At 39.2% G+C, this 26,530-nt stretch overlaps 1 protein-coding gene across 7 annotated transcripts in view; it reads left to right on the top strand.

The window, feature by feature from the left end:
* CCDC91 (coiled-coil domain containing 91) overlaps window positions 1-26,530 on the top strand; it is a 335,516-nt gene that overhangs the window by 256,888 nt on the left and 52,098 nt on the right. For all 7 annotated transcript variants that reach the window (XM_048824193.2, XM_048824157.2, XM_075121017.1 and 4 more), the window contains one exon: window positions 12,838-12,951. In XM_048824193.2, the coding sequence (XP_048680150.2) occupies window positions 12,838-12,951 (114 nt within the window). The remainder of the gene's footprint in view (window positions 1-12,837; window positions 12,952-26,530) is intronic.

Raw genomic sequence — 26,530 nt, 5'->3', positions numbered from 1 at the left:
CCATAAGTATGTTGATGGGCATATTGCATTTATCTGATGTTCTCTGAATGATGACTGCATAAGAAAGAAAAGTGTGACCTTACTGGGTCAGAAGAGATGCCTGTCACTAGATGCCCTAAATATAAAGGGAAGGCTAACCACCTTTAAATCCCTCCTGGCCAGAGGAAAAACCCTTTCACCTGTAAGGGGTTAAGAAGCTAAAGATAACCTCGCTGGCACCTGACCAAAATGACCAATGAGGAGAACAAGATACTTTCAAAGCTGGAGGGGGAGAAAACAAAGGGTTCTTTCTGTCTGTGTGTTGCTTTTGCCAGGACCAGAGCAGGAATGCAGGTCAGAACTCCTGTAAAGGGTTAATAAGCAATCTAGTTAGATATGCATTAGATTCTGTTTTGTTTAAATGGCTGATAAAATAAGTTGTGCTGAATGGAATGTATATTCCTGTTTTTGTGTCTTTTTGTAACTTAAGGTTTTGCCTAGAGGGATTCTCTGTTTTGAATCTGATTACCCTTTAAGGTATTTACCATCCTGATTTTACAGAGGTGATTCTTTTACTTTTTCTTTAATTTTTTTCTTTTAAGAACCTGATTGCTTTTTCCTTGTTTTTAAGATCCAAGGGTTTGGGTCTGTGTTCACCTATGCAAATTGGTGAGGATTTTTATCAAGCCTTCCCCAGGAAAGGGGGTGTAGGGCTTGGGGGGATTTTGGGGGGAAAGATGTTTCCAAGTGGGCTCTTCCCCTGTTATATTTTGTTAGACGCTTGGTGGTGGCAGCAATAAAGTCCAGGGACAAAAGGTAAAATAGTTTGTACCTTGGGGAAGTTTTAACCTAAGCTGGTAAAAATAAGCTTAGGGAGTTTTTCATGCAGGTCCCCACATCTGTACCCTAGAGTTCCGAGTGGGGAAGGAACCTTGACACTAGATAAGTTTATTTTTGCTGTAGTGGCAAAGTCATGGAAAAGTAGTACTCCATTGCATACAGGCTTTAACCCTGTCTGATCTTGGAAGCACTTTGTAGTAGTTTACCACCACAGATATTATAATTTGATTACTTTTTTTGAATAACCACAAACATTACAGTCAGTGGTTGCATTTTTTTTTTAAAGAGAAAATTTATTATTGCCATCTGATCCTTTCAGGGAAACAAAAATTTTCCTGTGAAGTTGCAAAGTATGGTATGGTTTGTTTTTCATTTTAGATTATTAGCCAGAATGTTCTAATCAATAAAATATAGTATGTTTTGCCTTCTGTCCTCTGTGTGTGTGTATTCATTTGTAATTTACTTATCCAGAATTCTCCTTATTTCTGTTTGAAAATGGCTTAATGCTTCACTGGAATTGGGTTTGTCAATCTTAGCCTTTTAAATGATGTCGAGTGAGTGTTTTCTGAGATCGTAATGGTCAGAAATTTTCAGTAGCACTTCCCTATAAATGGGGCTACCTGCTGTTCATGGCTGAGTCTTTTTTCCCCCCTCAACTGATATCCCTGATGATGACTGTAAGGAGAAATTGCTCCTCTCAGATGCAACCTGTGGCTCATTTCTTCCTCAGACTTTGTTTGCCTTGTCAATTTTCTCGAATAATAATTTTATTATTTTTATTACAGCAATACCTGGGGCCTCAGCAGAACTAGGTCCCTGTTTAACTAGACACAGAAGAGGGGACAGTTCTTACAGCAGTGAGCTCACAATCTAATTTAGGACTAAGTCTAATAGAGAGTATAATGAACATTAGCAAGGGGTAAAGAGGGAGATGTGGGAGGGAGATAAGAGCATGTTCTGACGTAAGACATACACGCAGCTAAAGTTTGATTGATTTTTATACACAAGGATGTAAACACCTTAATATCACAAGTCCCTTCCAGTCTTCATCCAAACCATTATCAATTGGCAATTTACTGTAAACACTGTGGCTGAAGTTGGTCTTGAAGAGAGGGTAGTATTTTCATGAGTAGTCAAAGGACAATGTTACATGCAGAATGGGCAGTTGACAAGAAGGTGTGAGGATACTTAACATAAGGAAATAGATTCAATATGTGTAACGACCCAGCCACTCTCAGTCTCCATTCAAACCCAAGTTAATGGTATCTAGTTTGCGGATTAATTAAAGCTCAGAAGTTTCTCATTGGAGTCTGTTTCTGAACCTTTTCTGTTGCAAAATTGCCAACCTTAAATCTTTTACTGAGTGGCCAGAGAGGTTGAAGTATTCTCCTACCGGTTTTTGAATGTTATGATTCCTGATGTCAGATTTGTGTCCATTTATTCTTTTGCGTAGACACTGTCCGGTTAGGCCAATGTACATGGCAGAGGGGCATTGCTGGCACATGATGGCATATATCACATTGGTAGATGTGCATGTGAATGAGCCCCTGATGGCATGGCTAATGTGATTAATTCCTATGATGGTGTCACTTGAATAAATATGTGGACAGAGTTGGCATCGGGCTTTGTTGCAAGGATAGGTTCCTGGGTTAGTGTTTTTGTTGTGTGGTATTTGGTTGCTGGAGAGTATTTGCTTCAGGTTGGGGGGCTGTCTGTAAGTGAGGACTGGTCTGTCTCCCAACATCTGTGAGAGTGAGGGATCATTTTTCAGGATAGGTTGTAAATTGCTGGAGAGGTTTTAGTTGGGGGCTGAAGGTGACAGCTAGTGGCGTTCTGTTATTTTCTTTGTTGAGCCTGTCCTGTAGTAGGTGACTTCAGGGTACTCTTCTGGCTCTGTCAACCTGTTTTTTTCACTTCAGCAGGTGGGTATTGTAGTTTTAAGAATGCTTGATAGAGATCTTGTAGGTGTTTGTCTCTGTCTGAGGGATTGGAGCAAATGCAGTTGTATCTTAGACTTTGGCTGTAGACAATGGATCATGTGGTGTGTCCTGGATGGAAGCTAGAGGCATGTAGGTAAGTACAGCAGTCAGTAGGTTTCTGGTATAAGGTGAAAAGAAAAGGAGTACTTGTGGCACCTTAGAGACTAACCAATTTATTTGAGCATGAGCTTTCGTGAGCTGTAGCTCACGAAAGCTCATGCTCAAATAAATTGGTTAGTCTCTAAGGTGCCACAAGTACTCCTTTTCTTTTTGCGAATACAGACTAACACGGCTGTTCCTCTGAAACCTGGTATAAGGTGGTGTTTATGTGACCATCGCTTATTAGCACAGTAGTGTCCAGGAAATGGACCGCTTGTGTGGATTGGTCTAGGCTGAGGTTGATGGTGGGGTGGAAATTGTTGAAATCATGGTGGAATTCCTCAAGGGCTTCTTTTCCATGGGTCCAGATGATGAAGATGTCATCAATGTAGAGCAAGTAGAGTAGGAGCATTAGGGGACAAGAGCTAAGGAAGCGTTGTTCTAAGTCAGCCATAAAAATGTTGGCATACTGTGGGGCCATGCGGGTACCCATAGCAGTGCCGCTGATTTGAAGGTATATTTTGTCCCCAAATGTGAAATAGTTGTGAGGACAAAGTCACAAAGGTCAGCCACCAGGTTTGCCATGACATTCTCAGGGATACTGTTCCTGACGGCTTGTAGTCCATCTTTGTGTGGAATGTTGGTGTAGAGGGCTTCTACATTCATAATGGCCAGGATGGTGTTTTCTGAAAGATCACCGATGGATTATAGTTTCATCAGGAAGTCAGTGGTGTCTCGAAGATAGCTGGGAGTGCTGGTAGCGTAGGGCCTGAGGAGAGAGTCCACATAGACAGACAATCCTGCTGTTATGGTGCCAATGCCTGAGATGATGGGGCGTCCAGGATTTCCAGGTTTATGGATCTTGGGTAACAGAATACCCCTGGTCGGGGTTCTAGGCATGTGTCTGCACAGATTTGTTCTTGTGCTTTTTCAGGGAGTTTCTTGAGCAGATGGTGTAGTTTCTTTTGGTAATCCTCAGTGGGATCAGAGGATAATGGCCTGTAGAATGTGGAGTTAGAGAGCTGCCTAGCAGCCTCTTGTTCATATTCCAACTTATTCATGATGACGACAGCACCTCCTTTGTCAGCCTTTTTGATTATGATGTCAGAGTTGTTCCTGAGGCTGTTGGTGGTGTGTTCAGCACGGCTGAGGTTATGGGGCAAGTGATGCTGCTTTTCCACAATTTCAGTCCGTGCACGTCGATGGAAGCAATCTATATAGAAGTCCAGTCTATTGTTTCAACCTTCAGGAGGAGTCTACGCAGAATACTTCTTTTTGTAGTGTTGGTAGGAAGGATTCTGTGGGTTAGTATGTTGTTCAGAGGCATATTGGAAATATTCTTTGAGTCGGAGACATCGAAAGTAGGATTCTAGGTCACCACAGAACTGTATCATGTTCATGGGCCTGAAGGGACAAAAGGAGAGGCCCCGAGATAGGACATACTCTTCTGCCAGGCTAAGAGTATAGCTGCAAAGATTAACAATATTGTTGGGTGGGTTAAGGGAACTACTGTTGTGGTTCCTTGTGGCATGTAGCAGTTTAGATAGTTTAGTGTCCTTTTTCCTTTGTAGAGAAGCAAAGTTTTGTGTTGTAAATGGCTTGTCTAGTTTTTGTAAAATCTATCCATGAGGAAGTTTGTGTGGAAGGTTGTTTTTTTATGAGAGTATCCAGTTTTGAGAGCTCATTCTTAATCTTTCCCTGTTTGCTGTATGGGATGTTGATCAGGTGGTTTCACAGTTTCTTTGAGTGTGTGTGGCACAATCTCTCAGCATATTCTGTGTGATATGTAGATTGTAATGGATTTTCAATTGAAATGGTAAAAAATCCAGAGAGGTAGGTTTACTTCCTTACTGTTGGCACCTCAAAGTGAACCTTATTTTCAGGAAGCATTGTAATTCTCTGATATAAAGGCCTCAACTCCCAATGCCTATCCACTATTTGATTCTTTTCCTGCCCCTGTTACCTAGCATGGCACTTCCATCAAGCAGGACCTCCATAGCAGTGCAAGCTGTCTCATTGAAGCCTATTACTCTGGCATAGATGACCCCTTGCAGCTTGCTGAAGAATGAATGGAGAGATGAAACAGGCTACATCTCTCACCTCTGACAGTACTACAAAACTATCTTCTGACAGCCTAGATTAGGCTACAAGAAGACCCACCTTTTCCAGTGCAAATCATGAGCATGTGGACTACCCAGATGAAATCAGTTATCTCTCTCTCCAAACTGCTAATGACAGTCTTCTGCAGCATAATACTGGTTAGGAAATTGAGTGTGTTCCGGTATCCCTCGTTTGGAGTGTCTCAGAACACTAAATTTAGAGGTGATATTCTTTAAGTCTAATTGAAAACTATAAATTCAAAATTTTGTGAAGTTAGGGCCATGTTTTAAGGACAGTTCTTTGGACAGTACCTGATACAGTTGGTCTTCTAATAAGAAAGAAAAACTGTAAAACAGGACCATAAATCTGGTAAATGGGACTCACTGAATGAAACCCAGTTAAGAATCAAAGTGCTGCCTGTAAGTCAAGGTACACATAAGTGTGCCAAGGTATCACACTTGATGGCTAGATGACCACACTGTGACATTAGAGTCATGGCAGAGCATGAAGGGTCATGCTGTTTTCATGTCATTAAATATTACCTTATATAATTAACTCCATCGTAGTTAAGGTTCTAGCTAGAGTTCCATGAGGAGTCTTATATTAGGTTCCTTTATAATTCTGTAAAGGAGAATGTTTATATTATTACTTTCAGTGTACACAAGTACTTTCATTGGATAACTGGGAGGCAGTTAACAAAACAAGTATAAGTTGTGGATGCTTACAAATTAAACTTTTAAAATTTGTACTCCAGGTCCTCTACCTTAAAAAAAAAAATTGTAAATTTTCATAATGTTAAAATCTATGGCAAAGGCTATTTTAAAAAGCTAAAAAAACACATGTAAAAAATTGCTTCTATTATCATTTGGCGTAGCGTTTTGTGTTTTATTAGTGTGTGTGTAGTCCATTGTGCACATTATTTGAAGTCTGTTTAGAGGCAAAAATAAACTTATGATGAATGGAAATGAATGAAAGACCTGTAGCTTACAAGGTAGAAGTCTCTTGGAGGAACCAGCCACCTTTGAGTGCTGCAGAACATTGTGAGCCAGTGGGCTCCAGGGTGTCTGTAGAAAACCTAAGCTGTACATTATAAGGTGAGACAGAGGGGCCAGGTATACTAATGACTTCCTAAGACTTACATTTCAGGAGTTGCTAGGACAGCTGAGGACCCTTTGGAATTGAAGAGCTACTAGCTGGCCCTATTTAAAGACACACATACAGATGGAAATTTACAAAAAACTTGAACTTGCTTCTATGTAACTACCATAGAGAATTAGAGGGGGGAAATTCATATTAAAAATAAGGAAACTAAAGCCTTTGAAAGCATGTAAATGAACAGTGGAAAATAATTTGTAATTTTTTGTTTTGTTGGGGAAAATCAGATATGAATATACAAAGCTAGGAAATAATGTTTCTTTTCAGGGCTTTGGAGCTGTGCTCCAGCTCCGCTCCAGCTCCAGGAAAAAACCTGCAGCTCCTCTGCTCCAGCTCTGGGCTCTGCTCCAAAGCCCTGTTTGTTTTACCAGCAGCCCTTTGGGGGGGGGGGGGGGGGGAATTGAGCAGTGTTCAAAGTCTTGTCAATGCGGAGTAAAACTCCAGCATGGCTATGCTATGGCATTAATTGAGTTATGTACTTAAATCCTCCCCATATAAGTGGGATATTACACCACTTAACTTTGCCAACATTTCTTTCTTTCTTTCTTTCTTTCTTTCTTATACAAGGTAAAGAAAATTAATACAGTTCTTAATGTTTTTTTCAGTGACAATGCAAAACGGTTCCTCACCCTACTTTTTCTTCTGTTGTGATCATAATTTTACAAAAATAGCTTTTCATAAATACAGTTCTCAGTTGCTTGTGTTAATGTGTGTGAACTCTATAGAAACATGGTAGAATTTCATTGGTCTATGACTTCATCCTTTACTTGTCTAGCTTGCTTTTCAAAGTTTGCAATAACATGGCACCAAGATACTTAAGTTCATTCGTGACTGGAGTGTTCTGTACATCCTTTAGTGTTTGCAAACAATTGATCAATGCAACATTTTTTGCATCTTCAGGACAATGCTGCCTTGCCACATCTGTGTTCTAAGGAATTTATTATGGAGTTTGATCAGCTTTCTTTCCATTATAATACCAAACATGGTATTTTGGTCTTTTTCACAAATTAAATTGGCATGTGAATATACTTATGTGAGCAGCATATTTCTATAATGTGTAACTTTCTGCTACATCTGTGGTTAGCCTTGCCAGGGCTCTCTAGTCAAAGAGACCTTTGTCTCAGGGTTTGCTCCCTGGTAAACTAAATTAAAATAGAATAAAATAGTAATCAGCCTTCACAACTAAGATGTTCATATTTCCTAGGCTCCAGAACTGAGAAGATTGTGGAGGTAGGCTCTGTGATTATGAAGTTTTTCTGCTACTTCGGCTATGTGGATAATAAAAATGGCATCATTTTGCAAAGCTTACTTGGTGGTGGTTGATGAGAAGTAACTAATTTGCTTACAAGGAGAGGGGAAAAGAATATCCTATTCAAATCCATGGGAAAACTCCCATTGATGTTTAATAGAATCACTATTTGGCCCAAGAACACACAAATTTTTGCTTCATCAATATTTTACATTATGGAAGCGTGCTAGTCCCACTATATTTGAGGATGCGGTATGATCTAATTCTGTTTAATATCTTGTGCTCCTGGAGTCTTAAAATTCCACCTGTCCAACAGGGTGAACTCCATTTAAAAGCACAGAGTTCCCTTAAAAAATATTTCCTGCAGGACAGTTGGAATTTTAGGGCTTTGAGACTTTGTCAGAAAGTGAGAAGTGTGAGATACTGTTCTTAAAGAAAAGATCACTGTATAGCTGAAAAATGTTAATAGCATTACAAAACGCTTGCTTAAATTTATAGTCAAACAAAGCAAGCAAATGTTTAGAGGTGGCCATGAATAGAGCTCACAAAAAGCTTTAGAATTGGATTCTCTCTCCTTATATTGATTCTTTTGTCTTCATTCGTATACGGATGACCAGTATGCTTTAAATGAATACATTTTAAGTACTACAATAAAGTGTTCTGTTTTTTTTCTTTTTTGCCTGACAATATTTGGCACACCATTTAGTGGTGTTCCTTTTGGCATTATTTGATTCTAATTTTAGAAACATAATTCTGTACATTTGTGAAAAGGGAAAAAATATTTACATCTTAATGATTTCCAGAAGAAGGATGGAGTTTTTCTTAACTTTGAATAACTTAGATTGTCAGAACTTTTGGGATATAGATGCAACATTCCAGTATATCACCCATACCATTTCAAAATAGATTTATTTTTCTGGAGGAAAGATCTATTGTTTAGTCTGTAATGAAATAATGGCCATATATCTGATAAAGACAAGAAATAAAGTTATATTTATTTCTCATATGCAATGAAGATGTGTCTTATAACCCACAGGCAAATGGTGGGTTGCTTCAGATTTTTGTTTCTCATAAACAGTTTAGCTGCAATAGCACGTTTACGCTATATTATAAAAAAATAGGAGTGGTGAAACAATAACTTTAGGCTCTTCAGTGGTTTTCTAGTCTTTCGATTAAAATACAACGTGAGTTTAGCAAATCAATTTAAGAGTCCTAGTGTATCACTTTCAGAATTGGTGGTTTCACATCATTGTTCCCATCTCCTTGATGCAGAGAAGCACTTAAACACATGTTTAAAGCCCATTCAAGTCAAGATGGGATTTAAGTATGTGCCTCAGAGCTTTCCTCAGTAGAGATGAAGTTAAGCATAAAATAAAAGCTGAAAATACTTTTCTGTATCGGGACCTATTTGAATAGCAGTGCCATGAGTATTTTTCTACCTTGAATGGTATCAGAGATTTTACAGTGGAGAGAGGATTCAGACGAGACATCTCTCCAATACTTAAATCCAATTACAATACTTAATAGAAGAGAAGCAGAGATATCTGAATTGCCCAGTCATCTCTTTAGGTGATCCTTCCAGAGCAGGGTTCAGACACACTGACAAGACAGTGTGGGGATATTGTCACTACTCCTGTGATACTGTACCTGTTTTGTGGCTAAATGGAGAACTTTTGTCTCCAGCACACTCAATCTAGCACCTTTCACTATCATTACATTTGTATGAGGTAATAAAAAAGTCTACTACAGATTACTCATTACTGCAGGTGTGTCCAACTCATTTTGTGATGAAGGCAGAATTACATTTCTAATTAGTCTTCAAAATAAGAGGCCTCTGTTTACTGTGGACCTCCCATGTTCAGGGTAAAATATAGCCATGTTCAAGGGTAGAGTATAGCCCTTGTGTAATTATTTTATGTTGTAGTTAGTAAGTTTAAACTGTTGCATTTATCATCACTCAGTGGAAAATGTGTGAATCACCATTAGGACCACCACTGTTTCTGCCCTCATGTTCCTTCTCTCTCAGCCTTTCTCTGCTTGTCTCTCCCAGATTCTCTGCTGCTTGGAGGTATTAATGCAGACCTCTCAGTAATTTAAGATTGCACTTATTTGGTCCTGCCAGCCACAGTAACTGAAACAGTGCTCCAGTGAGTCGGCTGCAAAGGGAAAACAACTAGAATGGTGTGATTCTAGTCGGTTTCCCTTTCAGCCAACTCTATGTGTAAAGAGCTTCTGCACTTGCTGAAACTATAAACACAGAATATAGTTAGTTTTCCTTTGAATCTAGCTCTTTGTACATAGAGCCAACCAAAAAGGGAAACTGTCATTGATCTTAGGATCCTCCGAGTCAGTTTCCCTGAGTAGATGGCATGCTGAAATGTGTCTGTAGCTACAAATGAAGCCTAATTGCAAGGCAATCTTAAATTGATTTGAGAGCCAGGTGAATACATTCATTGTGACATGAATCCAGAAACCATAGATAACTTCATCTGAAAAATAATTAGTTACCTATTTGTGATTCTTTTCTGATAGAAGTGACAAATGTTTTCTTTACTTCTAGATTATTTTTGCTTATGCAAGCAAATTGCACAATGCATATTGAATCTGTGTTGAATGGGTGCCATGAATGCTCTGACTTTGTCATTCATGATCAGAGTAGGAATGGCAAGAGAAGTAACAGAAAATAATTCGTAACTTTTTAGTCTGAAAAACTAATTGGTTTGCTCCTCAGGTTTATATTTTAAAATAACAAATTTCTCAGATTATTTTAGAAGTTACTTTAAAATGCTTATATAGAAAGCATTACTGTAGCTACTTCAACAGCCTTGGGAAGTCCCCACAAAACTAAATATTATCCTAACGTTTTTTGCATCCATGCTCTCAGCAACACTAAGTGATTGTGATTCTCTACCAAAATCAAGCACTGCCCCTTGCTATGCATTATCCAGTAACCGAAAATAAATGGGCACTATGAAGCTGTGTCTCAGGATACATTTTTTTTCATATTTTTTCTTCTCCCATAAGATTATTTTAAATAATTCACTGTTCTATTTGCTAGCAGAATTTCAAGGCAAATACATTTCAACAGAGCAGCTAAAGGGACAATGTCCATATGGCAGTTAATATGAAATTGAGTTCACAGAATGAGGTAATTTCAAGGTCTCAAAATAACATTAATAGGAAGATACAGAAATGACTTCTCAGCTTCCACTTAGAACTTCCGCACTTGTACCTTTACATTTGTCTTCAAATGCACTGCATGGATTATAATGGGGAAAATTTTCAAAGGAAGTAGCAGCAGTTAGGTGCCTAACTCCCATTGACTTTCACTCTGTTGTGTCTGTGTCCATGTGCAGAGAGAGAGACCAGCCAAGATTTTCAAAAATAGATGCATAAAAGGCTCCTAAATTCATATTTAGGCACCTAATTAAGTGGTCTGTTTTTCAAAATTGCAGGCACTTGCATTTCTCTTTGTCTTCATTGGGAGCTTCTGGGTGCTTAGCAGATTTGAAAATCCAGACTTTTATTTAGGTGCTTCATGGGAGATGTAATCTGGCCGGGAAGGCTAGCCCATAGAAGAGAATGAAGGAATAAGGCACCCAAACTACAGCTCTCATTAGATACTACAGTGGCATTTCTGAATCAAAATTTTTGGTTTTCAACCCAAAAATTTTGGTGTGGGGGGTTTTTTGTTTGTTTTTACTTGGGGAGGGTGAAAGTGGGGGAGTAGTTTGGGGTTTTTTTTCTTCTTTCGAAAAAGCCAAAATTTTCCGGAGGAAAAGCAATATTTTCAACCAGCTCTCTTGTTAGTACACTCATTTTTGTATTCTCTTTTTAAGGGATGTCCTGTAAGAAGTTTGTGACGTAGTTTGCTCCTTACATTACTGGGCTCTCTTTAGAATAAAATACAAAATATAGAGTCATATTCACCAAGACTGTTCTTAGGGATCAAGTTGCACCTTCCTGTTCCAACTAGCTCCCTTGCGCTGAAGTAGAAATTCACAGGAGCACAGGTGGTATTTCTGTTGCCCTTTGCTTTTGGGTTTTTGCCAGGAAGGACATAGGAGAGGATATCTTTAATTCATGTAGAGAGTCCTGTGTCTCTCTCTTCCGAGACCTCCTTTTCACAGAGTGCACTACCCAGTTTTTGAGCTGTGATGACATGTAAAGCTGCTTCTGACCAATGCACACTCCTCAAGATGGACTTCTGTCTTCAAGGGCCCTATACCAGGCCTTACACTGCTTGAAGCTGGCTTAAAATCTGCCTGAACCTAGTTCATAATTTTTTATAACACGCTTGTGTTCAGTGGATAATATACTGTGAGTTTATCTGTAGCTTTGTCTGGCCAGTTGCTTAACAAATGCACAGTACTAGATATTAAGTTTGTTCTAAATCCTAAAACATAGTTCAGCATTACATCTAGTGAACGTTATTGTATAGTTTTGTAATTAGGTCGAAAAGTGCAAATCCAAAATTACTCTTTTGCTAGCATTTCTTTCTTCTCCATATACAAGCTACTGTACAGTACATCCTTGTGCTCCAGAACTCCTGTCCGACTGAGTTTCACTGTTAGAAATTTTATGGTTGGCTCCATTGGGTTGGGATGCAGCCTGTGTGTTTTGAGTGGAGAGAGAGAAAACTTGGGCTAATGTACTGCTGCCTAAGTCTGTAACCTGTACACAGAAGATGTATTAGAAAGGAAAGATGTGTTTGAAAAGGCTGTCCATGGCTTTATCCACAGTAGTATATTTGCAGTGGTGTATCAGAATTGATCCAGAGTCATACAATTTTCCCCCAAGCCCAACTTCAGTTCTATTTCTTCTTCCTTTGCAATCTCCTGGAATACTCTAGGACACCACAGGTCTTGGAAACTAGTTCCTGATTTTGGGGCTTATACACGATTGTGTCGGAACATCCCTAGTTCTAAGTTCTGGGTCCCAGACTTCAGCCCAAGCCCAGATATCTCCACTGCATTTTTATAGCCTTGCAGCCTGAGCCCCACAAGCCTGAGTCAGCTGACATGGGCCAGCTGAAGGTGTTTAACTGCAATGTAGCCATACCCTAATTGACCTCAGTAGGAAGCAGTGTACTCCTACCTGTTGTTGAAATTTAATGCTTGAAAATTGCTTCATTATACTTTCCTTTTGCTGACAGGTGAGAAACTTACTTCTACAAATGCAGCTTTAGATTAGTTCTAGCTCTCTCCTTTGTATAATGTAGGGATTAGAATATTGAAGGTATTGGTAGACATATGGATAGATATTTATATTGGAGATAACTCTGATTGTAGGAAGAGTGCAGTCAGCTAACAAATTCTTTGGGAGAAAGAATGGGATGAATTCTGAGAGACTTTTCCCTATGCCCCTAAAATACTTGAAATATAGAAATGTACATGTATACAATTTACAGTTATCAGATTTACTTTTCTGTTACAGGAAGTTGTTAAGGCAGCAATAATGGAAGAACAAAAACGAAGTGAAAAGGCTGTGGAAGAAGCTGTGAAAAAAACAAGAGAGGAACTGATGGAATATATCAAAGAACAGAAGAGGGTAAGTGTCACTCTTGCATAATAGTGGCTGAAGGTTTAAATTCATGTGGCTAGAACTATATTAAATTTATTAAGCATGAAAATCAGTTTTAAATTATAATGTTCTCAGTTCAATTTTTATACCTTTGATTTTGCACATCTACTGTGGATAATTTGTCTGGCATAATACTGTATCCAATTATGCACATCTGCAAAATTTCCAATAGGTGTAGCATATTCAATTTTATCTCTATACATAAAATTATTGTTTTGCAGACTGTGTATGCAACACACTCCATAACTGTTGAGTTACTTATTCTCTTGTGTGCACACTAATACATGTTAGGTATTATGTTCACATTGTCAGACACCATTCTGAAAAGGTATTTTCATCTTGTTCAGAAAGTTGATGTACCAAGACTGTAAACATTTAAAGGCCTGCTCCTATTGAAGTCAGTGGGAGTTTGCCATTGATTTCAATAGGAGCAAAATTAGGACCCAACTGGACAGAAGTCCATTCTAGAATGGTATATACTCGATTCACTTCCGCGGGAGGCAAATATTTGCACTACCACTCTCCCCCATGGGTACCAGTTAGGAAAGACAATTTTGAGTTGTGGTGGTGGCTCAGAGGAACCATGCCAGCAGAAGCTACCTGTTGGATGTCCAGAGACAATTTGTCCTCTGGCCACACCTCCTTCCACGCAGCACAGTCCACTTTTAGGGTTTTGCTTGATATCTGCAAGCCATTTGGGGACCTAGCATAATCTGAGGCTCCATCTGAATCCACCTGAATCAAACCCTGTAATTTTAGAGCTCTGAAAATATAAATAGAACATTGTGCTTGAACATAACTGGTAACAAAGTCATGTTGTCTTGTGAAAGAGAGCATGTGTTTGGTCTCTTACTTCCCTGGCCAGCAGAGGCTGGGAATAGTGTGGGAATTCAGAGAGATTCATATAACTTCAAGAGTATTACTTGCTGATCAGTCCAAGAGCAGTATTGGATGAGTTCTCTGTCATTATCTTATGGCTGGAGGTTAGTTTTAGCAATATTGGGTTTGTTGACAGGGAAGGTGAGACTGATACCCGGGGAGAACATGTTTGAGCCCATCTGTATCTTGACTACGTTGATGAATCACTAAGGGCCAATTACGGAATAAAAGATACCACATAAAATATCAGTCTCTGTTAAAATAATTCACACCTCAGATAAACAAACTACCTGGACCACCAACTAATCTGTCTAGTACAAATCCTCACTGTCAGCAACAGTTGTTGGTAGTTTAGAAAATATGGCCTTCCCAAAACAAATGTTGTCAAAGCTGTATTCAGCAGAAAAATTCAGAAATTTGCATAAAATAGTTGAATGTCTGGATCAAAAGTGAAAGTTTACTAAAGATCTTACATATATCTTCTATAGAGTTCTCATGATATTTCCCTGTTCTACATGAAGAGACTCAAGGGCTCCATTTCCATCTCATTTGCAGGTGTATTTTCCCCCATCTCTTTCAAAAACAGTTATTTTATCACAGGTACATTAGTTTATTTTAAAAGTATTGAAAGAAGTATTTGGCTAGCAAACTAATCCTAATCGTTGCCTAGGCACCAAGAATACTATGGCTTTCATTGTTCATCCACAGATCTTCATTTCCATCTGGAAAATACAAAAAGCAATAAAAAAAAAATCAGACGGTTCCTCCATCCAGTCAAACCTTCAAGATGATGACTTGGCTGCTTAGAAGAAGATATTTAAAATAATAACTTTCCCCCGTAGTCATAAGCACCATCTCAGCTACCAGAATGGATTCCAAAAATTCTGTTTACTACATCTGTGCAAAAGATTTGCTACAGTACTTCTGCAAGAAGTAAACACTATGTAATTCTCATCAGCCATCATAGTGTTGTGCTCATTCAGAACTAAAATCTTTTTTTACACTGAGGTTTACAAGTAAATAGTGTAAGAATCCATATAGTATCAGCAATTTTCCCACTTCACAAAAAACAGAATATTAATCAACTAACTACATCCTTTACAAAAGGCTCAAAAGATGTTGACCCAATAGTAAACCATTGTCAGTTTAGTATTTATTGCTTGTGTTAACATTTACTGTGCACTCACTATGATCAGTGAAGACATCAAACTTAAAAACCTACCCTGAGAAAACAGCCTGTTTGCCATAACATTTACAAAAGTCTGTGTACTCCAAACATCATTTATTACTCTTCCTTTCTTCACATTTTTAAGATCTAAACTGTCTTCTGAACTTTATTTTCCATAAGTCATTTAAAAGTTTAATGTGAAAAGTATTATTACATTTTTATTTGGAAGCTAGTCACTACAAAATGGACATCATAAAAAGATATTTAGAATGAAGAGAAGGTTTTGGTAAACTAACACATCCCTTGAATGTTTTTATCTGGCAAATCTAGAGCAGCTCATCTCCATTTCATCCCTTGGTAGATGGATTTCCATTTGCATCAGAAAGAATGGATTTTTTCCCCAAAAAAATAATTTATAGACATAGTTGCTTCATGGAGACCTCTTCCCATTGTTTTATTGTCTTACTACTATACAGCTATCTCACCTCTTGTGAAACTTACAGTATAAAATTCATATTAAAATCTTGGCCCAAATTCTCCCTTATGTATACATTGTTCATCCCCATCTGAGACAATGAGATTGCAAAGGCTGTGAATTAGGGCGTAATTGATTTCTGTCTTTTCTTGTCCTTTTTGCTATCTTTTCTGCTACTTATTTTCAGTTTCTTTGCTTGCTAGATCTTCCTAGGATTCCAGGTGATTGAGATAAATGGAGAGTCTCTTATCTTCCCTTTGTCAGTGTACTCCTTCCTTCTATCAAAAAACATGCTTGTTCTTTCTTGTATTTTTCAATGCTTGAGAAAGTAGTCTATTGTAAAACAGAAACAAAAAGTTAATTCATCCAATTATTACAAAAAATCGAAAATCATTTTGTTGAAACATGTTTTTGACTTTAGGTTTTCACTGATATTTAATTAGATGTACTCTGAACACAGTTATGAAGAACGGGTTCTCTCGTGCATTTTAGGAATTAGTCAGCCTAATATATTGTCAGTTTACATTAGTTGTGACGCAACTATAGCTGATAATGCCTATCAGTTTTGAAAGATGATGCATTATTAATTGTTACCATGTATAATATAATGTACCATCTAGAATGCAGTCATTTTAAGTGCATAAAAGATATACACATACAGTTTATAGATGGTAATGCACATTTTGTATATAATTTCACATCATATTACATTTAGATGAAAAAAGAAGAAATCATGAGAGATGCCATTTATTATATAAACTAAAAATAGCTGGACAATAGTGTCTCTGAATCAAAGCAGAGTTTTAAGTATAAGACAAGAAAATTCAAATGCATCTAATCCTTGAAATATTTATCAAGGAGACAGTGAAAATTATATCCTTGACAGAATCAGTCTTTCCTTCAATTTATCTTGTAAGAGGAGTTTCCATTCATTCCGTAATGAATTCCAGTCTTGAATGTTAAAATGCTGAATATAAGTGGGTTTTTTGTTTTACTTATTGATCAGTTGCCTCACATGCCTGTAGAGAAAGGATACAGTTAAGGAGAGCTAGCTATTCCTGGTACAAGATTTATGAAGTCTGTCTGCATTGCCATTCAAATTGGAAAATGTGTGTAACCCCAAATCATTTGGCAAAAGTAGCTTTTGAGATGGCTACATCAGAGCCAGTGTGAACGGATCTCTGGTCAAAGCTGGAGCACCTGTCAGAATGAAAAATATACTTTATGAACTATACTTAATGGCAATAACTTTGGGAGGGATTCCAAGAAGGACCCTCAGAGAAAGCACAGGTTTTACTTACATTTACTGGCTGAAGTTCAGAGAGATCATATTCCCATTTTTCTTTGAATATCAGAGGAAGATCCGGTTCCACCCACTAATGGGTAGCATACACTGTGTAAGAGTACACTTCCTTTCTATTTAAAAAAATGTTTAAAGTCCTTCAAAGCAGGGGACGTGGGCAGAGCAGTATTTCCACTTGGTTAGCAATGATTAAGTGCTTTAGGAAAAGATCCATAAACAGAATCTTGTTCAGAAGCGTCAGTTTATTTTGAAATTGTACAAAATACATTTCTTTCCTTACAATAAACGTTCTGTACAACCAATGTTCAAAGTAATTTCTAACTCACGGCTGGACGTACTAATTAAATGATTTTTTTTAATTTTTGTTTCAATCTAATATCTATTTTATCAACTTGTGTAGTTTGTGATAAGCAGCTAAAAAATATAACTTTTACAGATATCCTCGTTCTTGAAAAAGTTTCTGTGTCTGTTCAAAAAGTGGTAGTAATAACAGCCCAGAATTGTGTGTCAACTTGAAGTTTTAATGTCCCAAAATAATTTTTGCTAGTAAGTAAAACTGAGGAAGGCTTAATTTACTCTGCACTTAATTCTCAGCAAGAACTTGTCTAGAGATCTTGAAAATCCCAATATAATATTCATTACCCAAAAAAGGAAAAGAGAGTAGGTATGACAGAAAAAACTGAAAGAAAAGTAGTCTTTTGTTATGATTTTCAAAATGTTACAACTTATTAAAAGTCATAAATCTGGTTCTAATTTAGAATAATAAGAAGAATCCTTTATATGTTAAATTTGTATAGTAATATACAATATTAGGAACTGTTACAACTGTCCTCACTCACTTTCAGCTTACTCTATATAATCACCCTTTTTAAAAAGAGACCTTTCTCTTTTTTAAAATTGTATCAGCTAGAATCTTTCCAAGTGCCTATAAGACACCAAGTTTTAACTGCTTTAAAAATGAAAAAATAAAATCCTGAAAATAACTTCCTTTTCATATGTGTAGCCAGTGTAATATCACACATAACATGCTGAAATTAATAAGATACCACAAGCTTTGAGGCTTTCAGAAAGAGGAGACAGGAAAGACCACATCCCCTGACATATCCCTGAGGGAGGAAGAGTTTTTGGTTTATAAAGACCTATGGCCTTGGATTAGAATAAAGTGTTCCAACCCATCCCGCAAATGAGACCATTACACATGAGCAGGCTATGAAGAAGGAAGGAAGTATCCAAGAAGCAACAAATGCTCACATCCAAGGAATTATTTCTAAAACCAAGTGTAATAAGTTTTTTTTCCTTAAATCTCAAGAATTAATCTGCATTGGGACCCAGATTCTAAAAAACCCTAACTTTTGTACATTAAAATGTAATGGGTTAGTGTGCTGGAAAGTTGTCTTCAAAGTTAAGTTTTATAGAAAGAATCAGAGTTACAAAAGGAAGCCACTTGCTACAGAAGACCTCCTTTTTTGTGGCTGAATTATAAATTATAATTTTAATCTAAGTAGTGACTTAAATTTAAACAATAATTACAATTTTTAAAAATTTCTTATTTGATGGCTCTAAGTTAGAATATCCTGATCATGAATGGGCCCATTCCTTTAAAAAGTAGATTAGCCTGGTAATATTTTATTAATAATTCATATAGCACTAATCACATGTCAGTATAACAAGAGAACAATAAACAAATAATACACAATAAAAGCAATCCTAAAATTTAGTAGTAGAGGAGAACTCTTAGGTACAGCAAGCATATAGATGTTCTTTTTTACCTGTTAGACACAGGTGTGGGTCCAAATAGCTAAAATAATTCATTTTTGTTTTATTCTGCCCTCTTGTAGGCTCCCTTCCCCCATCCCTAAATCTGGCAGCCCCCTAAATCCCATCATCAGTTCAGCCCCCTGCCTCACCTCTGCTCCTCCTAGGGTTCTTGACCCCCCCAGCCCCCTACCCACCCCCGCCTCCCCCGACTTAGGATCTCCTCTCCCACTTTCTCAGGCAGAGGGGAAAAGACAGCTCCAGGGGCTCTAGACCATTGCTGAAGTGTCTGTAACAAGAGACACTGATGGTTGGAGTCTTGAGAATGAGACTCCCTCGCTCACCCTCAATGGTCTCGCCACCAATTGAGGAAGGCAATCACTGACAGAAGAACTGTGATAACTGTGTCCAAATGGTGTCAGTTTCATGAGAATACAGATAGCAGCTGCGCATGGAGAGGTCTGAGTCAGTCTCGCATGATGAACCACATAGGTGGATGAGGACACATAGTGCAGGAGCTTCAAGCAGTTCCTTACTGTCGTGATGGGGTGATCCCTGATGTTCTCTATAAGCATCACTATTGCTTGGAATTGTGCTTCTGGAGGAAGGCTCTGGCTTGGATGCAGTTGAGGATCGTCCTGATAAACTCTGTCCTTTGAAATGGGGAGAGGGAAGAGTTCTGCACGTTTATCAGCAAACCCAAGTCCTGGAATGTTGACTCGATTAGCTTTAGAGTGGACTCTACCTGGACCTTGTCTTACTTGTGACCACCCAGTCGTCAAGGTAAGGGTAGATCTGAATCCCTTGCTTTCTCAACCAGGCTGTAATGACTGCCATGCACTTTGTGAACACCCAAAGGGCTGCTGACAGGCTGAACAGGAGAACCACAAATTGATAGTGTACATGGTTCACGATGAACCCAACCTTCTGTGTCCCTGAAAGATCGAGATATGAAAGAAAGCATACTTCAAATTGAGGGCAGCATACCAGTTCCCTGGATCCAGGGAGGGGATGAATAAAGCCACGGACACCATGGGGAACTTGCTTCTTCATGTATCTGTTGTGCTTTCACAAGTCCAGAATCAGTCTTAGACCACCGTTGGCTTTCGGGATTAGGAAATATTGGGAGTAGAACCTTTGTCCCCTTAACTCCAGTGGAACCTCTTCCAGAGCTCCCACTCTTAGGAACCACTGCACCTCTTGGGCTAGAAATTGCTCATGAGAAGAGTCCCTGAAGAGGGATGGGGAGAGGGTGGGAGGAAGGGGAAAAACTGAGCTGAAGGGTGTTGCCCACTGCTATTGTGCTTCGCACCCAATGGTCTGTTGTAATATGGGACCACGCCTGATATAAATGAGATAAATGGTCTACAGAAACTGGAGAGGTTGGATCCAAAATCTGTTCTGGTACATTGTCTCCAAGCATCCTATCAAAAGGTCTGCTTGGATCCACCAGAGTGTCTGGGGGGGCAGGCATGGACGCAGATGAGGATCAGGGCAGAGGTCTTCTCCTAAGGCCCATGCTTCTTTTCCTGTGGTAGTTCTGCCGGGCAGGAAGCATGAAGAATTGAGTAGCCGGCTGAGGCTTATAATGTGTCCTCATGGGTGTCGATGTAAAAAGTCCTAGGGACTCCCAGTTGGCTCTTGAATCCTTCAGGCTGTGTAGTTTGGAGTCTGTCTGCTCAGAAAAAAACAGGGTACCCTCGAAAAGAAGGTCTTGCAAGGTTTGTTGGACCTCATGCAGCAGGCCTGAGGATTGAAGCCATGAACTTCTATACTTTGCCACCGTTGAGGCCATAGATCAAGCTGCAGAGTCCTCCACACCTTCACCACTGATTTGCCTTCCTCCATGAGAGCTGCAAATTCTCTTCTGGATTCTTGGGGTAACAATTCCTTAAATTTCAGCACGGAGTCCCCAGAATTAAAATCGTACCTGCTCAGGAGCACCTGCTGGTTCACAATCCTGAGTTAGAGGCCACCAATTGAGTAGACCTTTCTACCAAAAAGGTCTAATTTTTTGGAATCCTTGGCCTTTTGGCCTTCGTAACCTCTGTCATTTTTGCTCATTGACTGCTGACACAATCAGAGATCCTGGTGGTGGATGTGTATAAAGCAATTCATAACCCTTAGCCGGGACAAAGTACTTCTTCTCAATTTTCTTTGTCAGCGGCTGAAGGGATGCTGGGGTTTGCCATAATTCATTGGTGGGATCCATAATGGCCTCATTCAGGGGCCATGCCACTCTTGAAGAGTCTGTTGCCATTAGAATGTCTATTAAGGCATGATAGGACTCCCTGGTTTCCTCCACCTGGATCCTTAGGTTTTGAACTACTATCTTGAGGAGCTCCTGATTCATTTTATCCTGAGAGGGTGATCTCTCTGTTCCCGGGATAGCCTCAATAGGAGAAGAGGAGGAAGCCTGTATTGGTAGGGGGCACTGTTCTTCTCCCTCAGCACTGGATGGGTCTCAAGGTGAAGGCTCTTGGTGTTCGGCACCGGCCTCTGTACCAGAGTCTGCTCTGAGCTGAGCTATGGAAGTGCTGTGGACTCAGATGCCACAGAACATGACGTTCTGGATTGCGGTCCCTGCATTGTTGGAAAGGCCCAGGGGTTCCAAAATGGCCATTGTAATGCCATCTGCCATTGTCCTAGGGTGGGGTGGGATGCCTTGGCTTGGGTCCATGGCAGGATAAGGACAACTGGAGAGACGGTATCTGCTCCGTGGGAGGTATATGATCTCTACCTCCATCTCTGAAGATTCCCCTCCTGGGAACCAGGGAGGAGCAGTGCCAGCCAGTGTGTGTGATTGGTGCAGAGAGAGAGGAGACCAGGGGTGGGCCATCATGGCCAGTTTCCCCTTTGAAGGCAACCAGTAAATGTAACCCAATGAAAATGAGTTATCAGTTCTAATATGTTGGTTCTGGTTATTCAGTCAAAAGCACAATCGACTATCTTTGGAGTATGGGTGTATTTTATCAGTGCATGATGAATTATCCAGATTCTTTGTTCTGTGACCATTGAAGAGATTTTATTATCCTTTTTGTATATGGAACCTGATCCATTGCCCAGTGAAGTCAATGGCAAAGCTCCCATTGACTCAGTGAGAATAAGATTGGCCCCATAATGTTGTTATCCTGGAACAGAGAACTTTAATTAAATTTTCCTTGTTATTTTACAGGAGTTATTAAAATCTTTAATTATATTCATCTGGGGTCTTTGAATGTGGGGACATTTGACATTTTAAATAATTTAATTACCTGTTTTATATTCTGTTATATTTATGGATCCTTGTTCACACATGATTCTGTCTAAGACGTTTATACACTAAGTGCTTTCCCTTTGTGCTTAATTTTTACTCCATTACTGTGGTTCTGTTTTTACTTTTACATGTGGCCCATCATGTGTTTTAAAACAATTCTTTCCAGTACTGTGGAGTAAATAATTGAAGTGGGATTTGAGAGGTTGATTTCATAATACTTAGCACAGAACAGTATTTCCACTTGTTGAAATTATTTTTTAGTGCAAAAACTTTGTCTTCACCAAGGGGTCTTTCCCATTGTATCTGCTTATACAATATATATTATGACTTCTCTTTATCTTCTGTCAGAGCAATAGAGCTTACTTACATGTGTTTTACATATAGCCAAAGCAGTGAAAAACTCAGTGGGAAAAAAAAATCAGTGCCTGAATTAAGACTCTGTAGGGTTGGATTCTCTGGTCCCCCAAATGCATGACTTATGAAGGCATAAAGTGAAACTAAAGGTGCCACGGATTTGCTTTGGAGAATTCCAAATATGTAGAGGGAACCTCTGCAGGTGCCCTTTTGTCTGGGGTGCTGCCCCTTTTGCAGCAACCCCTCAGTCTCGGGGTCTCCCCACCCAGGGGAACCCCCCACACCCACTATCCCCACTTCACCTCAGTCTTGGCTACTGCCAGTCCTCACTTAGCTCTGCTTCCTGGGCAGACTGCAGTACATCAGCCACTCATCACAGGCGAAGGGGTTTGAACCTGCTACTTCTGTCTACCCGTGGGCTGCCCCCTTGCAACCCCAGTACCTAATAGGCCCTAATCTAGGCCTCGCAGCCTGGGGGTTTCCAGGCCGGAGCTCCCCTGTTCCCCTGGCCTGTCCCCCTCAGCCCTGCTCCAATCTAGGTATTCCTTCAGGTCCCTGCAGCCAGGCCCTTCCCCTTCTGAATGCAGAGAGAGACTCTGGCTGAGCTTCAGCCTAGCAGCCCCTTTATAGGTCCAGCTGTGGCCTGATTGGGGCATGGCCCAGCTGCGGCTATTTCCCCAATCAGCCTAGCTTTTCTTGCCCTCAGCCCTGGCTCTCAAGCCCCACAGAGCAGGCTCGGGTAACCACCCCGATACAGTGTCCCTGTCATCGACCACACTGAACTGTATCTGAGCTCTGTTTATGAGCGGTTGAGAATCAAACCAATAATTTTTATTTCTTCTTAGAATTGAGAAATCTTGATGATTTTTCTCCAGGTTTATTACAAATAGATACATATGTTAGCAGAGAGGACATGTGTGACACTGTCACGTCTTCTGCTAAGGGTAATTCAGAGAAAATTATATTCATCCTCTTGTATTTTATGAAATATTCTTCCATTTTGAGTACTTTCTATACAAAAGTTATTTTGTCATATTTCTAGTTTTCATTTGAAAAGAAAGAGACAACTAGGGATTATACCATTCTACAAACTGTTTTGGGTCACATGACCTGTTAAACGCTGAGAGTTCTAAATTCTTTCTGCTTCCTAGCCAGTTTCTGAATCTCTTACCTGAGGCTTAAATTGCAAGTATGTATATAATCCGCTTCTTTAACCAAGAACTATTAGTAATTTTCTTGCTTTACAGGACTTGAACTATGCGCTAACATAACAATGAAAAGTATGCAGTATAGTCAAAATGAAGCTTAGAAATATCAGTAGACCCTACTCGCTAAACTCATATATCCCTACCAATCTTAGAGTCCAATTACATGGACAAAGCTGCTTTTCAGAGAATGTACCTGAATAGAAAAGTCTTTAAGCTACATTTTGGCAATAATGTTAATAAAGATAATCAATTAAATGCAGGACTCAGATTCTGACCACCTATTCGCCTCACCCCCACATCAAGGTTATACTGATACACCTGAATAGTTTTTGCACTCCTGAAAAGGCAGGTTTGTTTGTTTCTTTGAATGCTGTTTGTATGTATCTTATCACTACTGGTGCAGGAATGTCTTGATTCAGCTGCGGAAGATATCTCACATATTCAGCCTCAGTTTGCTTTCTTTTGGATGCCTGGGGTATCATTTGAGTTAATATGGCCAACAGCAAAGGTGTATAAGTGGAAGCAAATGGGCTTGGAGGGGAACCACAGAAGCTAGAGTTAGCTCCTTTTTTGCAAATTGAAAAGTGTAAAGGGTTTTTTAAATGTTGGGCAAAGTACATAAGTAGTGAAAAATATTGTCTTAAGATATTTTTTTAAAAAATCTAAGCTGATGTTTATTACAAAGTCCAAATATTTTTATTAAATTACTTTTAACTTGACAGGTGAGTGGTGCAAACCTGTGTGTCGGGGTGACTGTCTATTGTGGAAGGGGGCTCTCCGTCTAACAAATCGGCACTTATAGAGGTTTGAGGCAGGGAGAGTATACTTTGGCTTATTATCTCTGACAATCTCTGATCCGTTGGGCTTTGTGTATGTGAGGGGACTTTGCCCAGAAGGAAGAATAAGTGTCTCCCCAGGAGGAGCTGCAAATAGAAAATGTAATTGTAAAAGGAAGACTTAAGTTATCTTTAATTAATTATGAATTCTATTTACCCTTCTAAAGATAAACTGTTATGAACTGAATGCGCTTCAAGTTGGTATCTACCTGCTCTAGTACTCGGATCTCCTAGACGGATTTAAATTTGCTCCAGCTAATTAACTCACTAGGGTCCTCCAATAAACCTAGAGTAGCGGTGGTTGAAACATGAATGTGTGCCTACTACAATAAATGGATATACTGATAGAAAGTCTCAGTAAAAGGGACCATGCATGGAATGAGTCCTGGAGACTAAACTATCCTCTTTCCCTTTAAGGTGATCTTCACAGTTCAGAGCTGAGACACAGTGATTGTGTGGTGTAGTTTTATCTCGCATTGATGCTGCCAATGCTGTACTTGTTGCTGTATTAATTAGAAGGCTTTAATGAGTGTAATATTTTAAACCCAAAATAAAGATATGCATATGGAGTTTTTGTAAAACTTAATTTTAGTTGAGCAGAAAAAACATTGTTAGATAAATTGTGCACATGTTTTTACATGTAATTGATATACATTGCATGCTGCTGCTGTTGGAGGGAAGAGGGATTAGTGTTCAGGGGACAGCTTGAGAATCAGAGGTGACTATTTAGTTGAACATCAAAAGTAGCAATGTAGTGAACTAAAGAAACTAACTAACTAAAAAAAATGTATGCTGAGCTTTATGGGCAAATGCTTTCAATGCTGGTCTTGTGTTAGGCCGGACACAGATCTGTGTGCAGTTGGGTTACAGGCACTGCAACAAGAATGAATAAAACTGAGATTATACAAAAAAATGTAATTCTCCTTTGACTGCATGCCTGGTGATCCCAATCTCTGGGATGCCCCTTCTCATTGGTTGATGGAAGCAGGATTGGCAAAAGCCCAAAAGGTAGTATTTTGTGGTCCTGAACAAGCTGGAGTAATAAGAGTGGTCTTATACAATAAGCCCCCAACAAATTTATTAGATTTTGAAAGTTCAGGATGAGTCCTCCCTATCCAGCATACACCAAGGGGATGTAGCTCTTAAAGAACTGTATCTCACATTCCTGTCGCGCAAAGTGAATGGAAATTTTTCAGGTTTAGTTTTGAACCCTCTTAGTACAGATATTAGGTTCTCCTGTTAGGCTGTCAACTGTGCCAGGGATATTAATAACTGTTCCTATCACCATGGACAGAGAAAATCTGCAACAGAGGAGTTGAGTTATAACTATTTTTGATAATCTCGTTTGGAACATCAATTGCCAGAAATTCCAATAAAACTCTCTATGGAGAGAACAGTAAAACTCCCAGAAACATGGTTTTATCATCAACTCTCAAAAGACCAAACTGGCAGCCTCACAAGAAAGGAATAAGACCAGGGGTACAAGCTTCAGGCAGCCATCAACAAGGTATTTTCAAAGGGATCAGCCAAAATCAGGGACTTACTAAGTTTTTTTTGGCAGAGATGTTGAACAATATGGATCCACTGTTGATCCAGGTGGCAACTGCAAGAAATTCAATGTTTCAACTTCACTGAGTTGCAAAGGAGTCAATATTCTATGGAGATACCATATGGATACAATCCTGGACTCCTGAAGCACACCTGTTGTTACTCCAGATCATTCACATAAACGATCATTCAGTCTGGGAAATGGTCGATTGAACCTACTGATGATCACACTGTTAACTTCCCAGTTAGGATAACCCTAGTTTGACTGGTTTGCATCAGTGGCAAATAACGAAGTTCAGACATAATGTCCAAAGAAAACTCCCAGATAGTAGCAAAGGTCCACATACCTGGTCGATCCATACTTCTCTGTTCTACATCCAGATCTGGTCATGACAACATTAGCTGTTGACCGGCAAAGTAACTTGGACTGTAATTGTTTCTTATGGATATATCCAATCCTTTTACATTAACAGGCTTAATAAGGGATTTGGAGAAAGGAGGAGGAGGATATAAATTAAATGTTAATAATCTGTGATCTAATTCTAAAAGGTTCAGCTCTCATTGGCTTCCGTACACTTGGAGAACCAGGCTCTTAATAAACGCATTGCAATTTGATCATAAAGTAACAAACAGATGAACTTCATTCCTTTAGTCCATTAATAAAGGATGCATTTTAATGATAGTTTATGAAATTACAACCTGATACTTAAAAAGCCATTTTAAAAGTGTATGCCTTCTACATGTCAGATGGGCTGCCAAAATAG

This window comes from Caretta caretta, chromosome 1, assembly GCF_965140235.1.
Source record: "Caretta caretta isolate rCarCar2 chromosome 1, rCarCar1.hap1, whole genome shotgun sequence".
Lineage (NCBI taxonomy): Eukaryota > Metazoa > Chordata > Testudines > Cheloniidae > Caretta > Caretta caretta.
Note: the sequence above shows the minus strand (reverse complement) of the source record. Positions and strands in the feature narration are given on the sequence as shown.